Below are 7,890 nucleotides of genomic sequence, written 5' to 3'. Positions count from 1 at the left end.
TTAAAAAAGATTTATTTTTATTTTATGTTTGTGTTTTGCTTGTATTTATGGGTATGTACCATGTGTGTGCCTGGTGTCTATGGAGACCAGAAGAGGGCGTTGGAGCCCCTGGACTGGAATTACAGCCAGTTGTAAGTCAGTTTGTGGGTTCTGTGAACTGAACCTGGGTTTTCTGCAAAAGAGGCGAGTGCCCTTAACTGCTGAGCCATCTCTTTAGCCCTTATTAATTATTTTTATGTGTATGTGTTTTGCCTATATAAGTGTACCACATGCATGCAATGCCTGCAGAGGCCAGAAGAAGTCGTCAGATCCCTTAAAACTGGAGTTACTGTTGTGGGCTGCCATGTGAGTCCTGGGAACAGAACCCAGATCTTTCTTAAGAGCAGACAGTACACTTGACTGCTGAGCCATCTCTCTTGTCCCTTGTGTTTGGTTTTGAGTCACTGTGTCACTAGGCAGCCCAAGTGGGCCTCAGACTTTTGGTAATTCTCCTGCCTCAACCTCCTGAGAGCTGAGATTACAGGCAAACACCACTACGTTGGCTCTGGAAAAGTAGCTGTGGAGGTTTCTGCAAGTCACTGTATGCCTAGGCCATAAATATGAATCACAATGTCTATACAGGGGCTGTCCCTGGTGTCAAGGAGAGCAGCTTCAGTCTAAGGCAGAGGACAAGTTAGTCTAGGGGGCTGGAGGGTGCAGTGAAAGAACAGGGAAGAAATATTACTGTAAAGGTTCTATCTAAATTCAATGTTCTGTAAGTGTCTTCAACTTAAAAACTGAAAAGAAAACAAGAATTAAAGGAGGAACTTCAGACTAAAGACATACGAAGCAATACCACACAAAATGATCCCAATGGGGAATCGGAAAGGTGGCCACTGATAGGGTATTGGATGATATTAAGGATTAAGTCAGTTTCTAAAATTAATTTATTTAATTTTGTGTGTTTAAGTGTTATGCCTGTATGTCTATAAATGTGCCCTTGTCATGCAGTGCCCACAGAGAACAGAAGAGGACGTCCAATGCCCTGGAACCGGAGTTATGGATAGTTGTTAGCTAGTTGCCATGTGGGTTCTGGGATTCAAAGCTGTGTTTTCTGCAAGAACAGTTGGTGCTCTTAACTGCTGAGCCATCTCTCCCATCTGGATTGTCAGTTTTAAGGTCTTTTGGGTTTTATTTGTTTGTTTGTTTGTTTGTTTGTTTGTTTGTTTTGAGAAAAGTTCTCCCTGTAGCCCCAGCTGTCCTGGAACTCACTATGTAGACCAGGCTGGCCTTGAACTCATAGACATCTGCCCACCTCTGCCTCCCAAGTACACGGATTAAAGGCATGAGCCACCACACCCGGCTTAAGATCTTTTTGTGTTGGCTAAAAAAGAGCCCTGTATTCAAGATACATGCTACAATGTTCATGAATGGACTGACATGATGTCAGGGACTTGCTTCAAAATAATACTCATTGATGTAAACCTTGGCTAAAGGGATCAATAAGCACAAGAGTGGAAGCTGGTGTGGCCAGGTGAGTCTCAGGACTGTCTCTAAATGAGGATTCTGCAGCAGAGTGCAAAGGCAAGAGGAAGGGCAGGAGACTGGCAGAGCAGAGGCTTTGACACTGGCCCCTTTACAGCCCATCCATCTGGGCTGTGACCACTGGCGCATGGGAGAAGCAGCTGGACTCAGATCTGGAAATGCTTCATAGGGATCCTTGCTAGGAGTGGTGTCTATCATAAGTGGGCTCAAGCTGCCTCTCATCTACAGAACATGACTCAGTGAGCTCTGATGCTATAGATAAAGTGAAGTAGCCCTGGACACTTTGCATCTACTTAACATTCTGATGTGGTGACATCTAAATGAGTAAGGACTCTTTCCCAGCCCGATATTCCTCCCATCCTGTCAGAACAATGTGCTCTCAGAAAACACAAGGTGCTGATGACTACTCCAGAGAACACAGTGAGCACCCACAGGCATGCCTAAGGGAAAGGGAAGTGGGTGGGAGAAGGTGATCCAAGACCACAGTGGACAGGAAGCAGCTGCTGGCCAGCTGCTGATTACCTCAGCAGAATGCATGAAGTAGTTGGATGGCAGTTTTTCCAAGGCAACTGGGAGACAGTAGGATCCAGTTTGAAGACGTTCATTTAGGAGAATCGGCAGCCACTGAAACAGATGATGTCGAGAGCAAAGCAGTTTTTAATCACAGCACAGGACTCTGGCAATTTATCTAGCTCATGGCAATCAAATGCAGCTAAACAACAATTAGATATTGACCAGGTCGCCTTCTGGAAGTAGTTTCTGTCCAGTTCTTTGCACTATAAATTTCCTGAGAGTTCTTGAGATGGGAGTATCAATGGTTTGCTGCTTCCAGAGCCCAAGTAGTAGCATTTTTCTTTATAGCCTGTGTGTGTGTGTGTGTGTGTGTGTGTGTGTGTACGTACTCCAATATTCATTTTATCCTTAAAAAAATTTTAAAGGACTAACTTTTCCCCCTGGAAAAGAAGGAAAGAGAGAATTTTATCTGTGACGCGCATATATTAAATTTGGAAATAACAGATATTGCAATGCCCTTTTCTTACATTAATGAACATTCTTTAAAGACTCACCAGCCACCAGCTTTCTTTCCATTTGTAGAATGTGCCATTTGCTAGTCATTCCTGCTCTCTGCTGTCTCTTGGATGGCACATTTGGCAACTTCTGACAGAAGACAAGAGAAGAGGATGCAGTCGCCATCTCTGCAGGGACCTGGGCTTCACCAGGGACTGCAGTGCCAACTGGCAAGTTGAAAACAACTCACTGAATATCCCAGAAGACTTTCTCCAGAGGTTCCCTGCTTCTGCTGACAGCTGATGTGATAGAAGGTGAACAGGAGGTGGTGATTTACTGTGAGCTTAGCAGGGAGCTTAATTTTCACTTCTTCATAAAAGTCAGGAGACCTGTATCAAGAGCACAAGGTACACAAATAACTTTTAGCAGGGTGAACGTCCCTGAGTATGAGAAGTAACACCTTGGACCCTTTGCCCCTATGTGCTGTGTGCTGCTGGGTTTTTCATTTTACATTATTCTGCTTCTAAGCTCCAAGTCCTTGAGGCCAAGTTGAAGCTATTAGAAATATTTCATTTAATGCCGAGAGTAGTGGTGCACACCTTTAATCTCAGCATGGGAGAAGTTTAAAAAAACCCAAGGCCAGCCTGGTGTGTATACATAGTGAGTTCCAGGCCAGCTGGGGCTACAGGGAGACTTTGTCTCAAAAAAGACCAAAAAATAAGGACTGGACAGATGGCTCAGTGGTTAAGAACACTGGTTGTTCTTCCAGAAGACCTGAGTTCAAAACCCAGCACCCACATGGCAGCTAACAACTGTCTGTAACTCCAGTCCCAGAGGATCTGACAGTCTCTTCTGTCCTCCGCAGGCATTGCACGACACAGGTGCACCTACATACAGGCAATACACACATACACATAAAAAAAACCCCACAATAAATAAAATTTAAAAGAAAGAAAAGAAAAAGAAATATTTCACTTAACAAAAAACTGTTCATAACCTGAAGCCTTTGTCAAGAGGAAAGGAATTTCTTCACACAATGGAAAATTTCAAGAATTTAATTTGAAAAGGGATAAGGTTCAGAGTCCTGCTATGAACTCTTTTCCCAACTCTACCCCAAGAACAGGGCCTGGCATGTGGCTGTTCTCATCAATGAACTGGAGAAACAAATGGGTGATGCAGGAAGGAGTCTAGCCAGTGTTTAATGAAACACTTAAACGATTCTGTTTCTCTGGCCAGCAGCAAAACCCTACCTGGCATCATAGAGATGTTCCTCCCCTACCCGTGAAATATGATTAACAGTTTAGACAGTCCCATGATTCAGGTGACTGACATAACTGAATGTTCTATTTTTCCTGTGGCCAGCTTAATGGGGCAGGGGACAAAGAGAGTTGGCCTTTGTTTCTGGCTCTCTCTAGTGTATCAAAGCAAGTGAGAAAATACTCTTCCTTATTTAATACTAAATAATCTCTCTATCATAGTTTAAAAAGTTCCAAATCATATTAGATTCTTGAACACATTTTCTCCTGTTAGTCTTATTTACTTACAAATATCATACACTGCCAACACAGAATTATGGAGCTGCCATAAATCTTCTCTGTGTCTTAGTCTCTATGTTACAAAAACTGTTGAGAAAAGCCCTCCAGGAGTTAAACCAAACAAACAACTAGGAGCTACCGAAACAACCACATCATATGTTCAGAACTCTGAAATATACTCACTTATTATGGTATGTAATGGCTGTGTACACTTCCTGCAGAAACTCAGGCCCATTGGACTTCCCAAAGATGACCTGTTTGTCAATATGGAAAGAACAAAATGAAGAGTGACTTTTGGTTATATCCAATCCTGTCCTATTACATTAGCAGGATACTCGGGCCCACAGAGCTATGCTACACAAGTTAAGAGGGCTGGGTCCTACAATTGGCCCAATCTTACCAACTAGATCTGGCTATGCAGAGTAAACTAAGGTGGCAAGGGACTAACTAGTGGCCAAGGGCCACAGGTTTGTGAGATTGAAAAACCAGGACTTAACGTCTCAGTGCCCAGACACAACATAATAAAGTCACATTAATTTGTCCTCAGAACAGGCTAGGGTCTTCTCTTTTCCAAAGACATGAACTTGACTACGTGGGTGATTTCGGTCTCCACTGCCCTGTCCACCTGTGTGCAGATACCTCATTGGGTCTGTTGTAACCCCCAATAGTACATGGCCCCCAATAGTGTAGCCCCCAATAGTGGACTTGCTCCCCTGGGAAAAGGAAAAAGCCCTTTCCTCTAGATTCAGCAATCCTCAGACCAGGTCCAGGGCTTGGTGAGTGGAAAACAGGCTGAAATTTACCCACACTGTCAGCCAGCTAAGTATCTTGGCTACACATGAGATCTGAATAGGTATACCTATTCAGGCATGGTGATGACCTGCAAGGGCCAGAAGACTAAGGGAGCCCCCCAGACATCTCCTCCTTTCCAAGCGCCCTTCCTCTTTCACCCTTCCCTTTCCTACCACTGTTGGAAGATGGCACCTTGCATTAGAAAATGGGCAAGACATTCGGAGGATGATTTTCTTAGAAAGTGGATATATGAGGAGTGGTCATGCTGGGAGAAAATCATTTCAGTAGGAAGGGATGTAAGAAAAGCGTTACACATGTCTGTGTACCAGTATGGGGAGGAAGGGATCAAAGCCAGGACATCATACATGCTAAGCAAGTGCTCTACCAGTGAGCTACAATTTATGACTTGTGGACATGGTAATAGCTAACCAGCCATGTCGTTCATTAGGAAATTCTGACAGTTTGGTGTTTTTAGAGAATACTGTTTTAATATGTGTTATTTGATTTAATTTTGCCTTAGGATAGATTCATTCTAAAAGGTGTTAAGGTGGTGTATGTTTTGCTAGGCTGTGCTTCATTTTTGTGGTATATGGTCTCATGTTCTCCTAAGCACATATGTGGAAGAAATTCGGCAAAAGAACGAACATCGAGTCAATCTCTTTAATTTTCTAGAATGGAGTGGTATGGCTCCATGGGCAATGTGGAGAGACCTTATGATATCGTTCAATCCTTTAAAACGATTTTCCAAGTTGAGACATCTCATAGTGGCATAAGTTGGGAAACATACTCAATTTAGACTGATGCTGTTTCCTCATCATCATCCTGGGAATAATACTAATCTAGCCAAAAAAGGCTCTGTGTGTTTTACGTAGACTGTGCTGGAACAGAATACACTATACATTGATCTGGAGAGCTCAGTGGTCAAGCACTTGCCTGGCATACAAGAAGCCCTGGATGGGGGAGGGGGGCGGTGGCAGAAATGCTCTGAACACCGATGAACTCTAGATTTTTGCCAATGTGAGTTGACAAAGGAAGCACAGCCCACCCTAGGCAAATGTTACTCCTCTTTGCCGGCATAGCATTGCTAGGATCTTCTCCACACATAAACTGGATTTTTATTGTAATGTTCCTGGTAGATGCGAGTTTGTTAGCAAAGTTCAGTCTCTGTGGGTAGACATATAGAAGATTTCTAGAAAAAAAAGAAACCTAATAATCAGTATCTAGAGTTTTCTTCCATTTCCTGTTCTTAGTTCCAGAAGTTGCTTCTGAGGTGGTGGCAGAAACGTGTGGTCTTTGTGAGACTCCACCATATACAGTGGCCAGCCAGGGTCATGGGTACAGAAAGGGATGGTGCAGCTCAATAGCATTATCTTCGGACCTCGGGTTCAGGTGTGGCTCTATGAGCAACAGAATGTGAGGGCAGAGGATTATGTCAAAACCTTGATGAGAACATGAACCTCATATTAGCTGTTTTCATTCTAAAACAAAGTCAAGAAAGCAACTTGGTCGGATCATGTTAAAAGAAGGTAACTGTTAGGGTTCCAAATAGCAGCAGTTTCCCCCTCCCCAACAGGGACCTCACCTTGACCTTTGGAGTCAAGGGAAACAAACTCTGCTGAGAAGCAGCCTGCCTCTCCTCTGATCTCCAAAGATAAGATAAGCAGATTCTACCTGTTAACCAGAGATTTTAGAAGCTGTTTATCACAACAAGCTTTTCTCTTATCTTAAGAGAGAAAAAGTAAACACTTCCAGACCCTAATCCCACCTGGAAGACAGAACAGAGCCAGGCTTTTCCTGCTTCCCCCTCCCTGATTTCTCCCCCAAACATTCCCCCCTTCCACACCCTAAAGCCCCCATATATAAAGTCCCAGCTCACAACCCGTGGGCAGCCATCTTTCCCGGACATCTTTCCCTGACATCTTTCCCTTCCCTTCCCTTCCCTTCCCTGACATCTTTCCCTTCGCTGACATCTTTCACTTCCCCTAGGGAAAGGTGCCCCATGTGAAATAAATCTGTATCCCACTGAGAAGTCCATCTGTGCCTCGGTGCCTTCCTCCATCCACCCGCTCGCTCTCTCTCCAACATTCCTATCTATCAGATGGTGCCATGACTTGGATCTTACTTGAAGGGACCTCGCACGTAAAACTTTTGGACTCGCTTGTTGTTATTGGCCACTGCGAACACCACTGAGTCTTCAGCGGTGGGGTCTTACCTTCAAGTTCTGGGAGGCCATCAAGGGCTGTGGCAATAGCCTGTGTAATTTTGGGAGTCTCTTGGACCACCCTGGCCAACAACTCACAGAAGGTTTCTCCTGTCTGGCACTGTTTCTTGTTATGTAGCCTTTAGGTATACATATGGATTCATGGAAAGATACTGTATGTGTGATTTGTCATTAGGTTGTTGGACTAATATTATTCCCTCTTATTTTTTAAAACTAGCAGGGCATTATTTATCTCCCCTCTCTTCTCTCTCTCTCTCTCTTGCTCTCTCTCTCTCTCCTCTCCCTCCATTCACTGGCTACTCTGAGCTTCATCTAGGCCTCTCCATTCTTCTCCATTCCTGGCCCATCTCGGCCTCTGGGCCCACTACCTTGTTTCCTGCTGGCTGGTCACGCACCACATTGCAGAACCTCTCCCAACTCGTTTTTACTCGCTCGAAATCACAGCGGTGTGTGGGAGGTTCCACCCTGCCTTTGACTACAGGACGCTGTGGTCACTGGCAGGGACATGCACAACTCGTATTTCCCCTCCCCAGTGATTGCAGGACGCTGCCCTGGGGTTTGGGAATTTCTCATTTTTATGTGACCTAAGCCACACCTTTCTCTTCCTGCTCCCTCTCTCACTCCCTCTTTCTCTCTCTCTCTCTCTCTCTCTCCCTCTCTCTCTCTATCTCTCCTCTCCCTCCATTCACTGGCTTCTCTGTGCTTCATCTAGGCCTCTCCATTCTTCTCCATTCCCAGTCCCTCTCGGCCTCTGGGCCCACTACCTTGTTTCCTGCTGGCTGGTCACGCACCACATTGCAGAACCTCTCC

At 44.6% G+C, this 7,890-nt stretch overlaps 1 protein-coding gene across 1 annotated transcript; it reads right to left on the bottom strand.

Moving 5' to 3' along the window:
- Positions 1 to 764: 764 nt before the first annotated feature.
- Positions 765 to 5,983, bottom strand: LOC108491116 (dedicator of cytokinesis protein 8-like). The gene is made up of 5 exons (XM_029566137.1): positions 5,931 to 5,983; positions 4,251 to 4,321; positions 2,783 to 2,921; positions 2,047 to 2,148; positions 765 to 776 (listed from the first exon to the last, which is right to left on the bottom strand). The coding sequence occupies exons 1-5, from the start codon at positions 5,961 to 5,963 to the stop codon at positions 765 to 767; spliced, it is 357 nt and encodes a 118-aa protein (XP_029421997.1). The 5' UTR covers positions 5,964 to 5,983.
- Positions 5,984 to 7,890: the final 1,907 nt, after the last annotated feature.

The sequence above is a fragment of the Nannospalax galili genome, unplaced genomic scaffold (genome assembly GCF_000622305.1).
Source record: "Nannospalax galili isolate Female #2095 unplaced genomic scaffold, S.galili_v1.0 scaffold251, whole genome shotgun sequence".
Classification (NCBI taxonomy): Eukaryota; Metazoa; Chordata; class Mammalia; order Rodentia; family Spalacidae; genus Nannospalax; species Nannospalax galili.
This window is presented reverse-complemented; position numbering and strand designations above follow the sequence as displayed.

What these genes read in the sequence shown, in the direction of transcription:
- LOC108491116 (XM_029566137.1), bottom strand. Translation starts at nt 5,963, where the DNA reads ATGTGTGGAGAAGATCCTAGCAATGCTATGCCG. An exon ending in ATCCTAGCAATGCTATGCCG is followed by an intron (nt 4,322 to 5,930) that starts GCAAAGAGGAGT and finishes ATTGACAAACAG; the next exon opens with GTCATCTTTGGGAAGTCCAA. An exon ending in GCCATTACATACCATAATAA is followed by an intron (nt 2,922 to 4,250) that starts GTGAGTATATTT and finishes CTCTTGATACAG; the next exon opens with GTCTCCTGACTTTTATGAAG.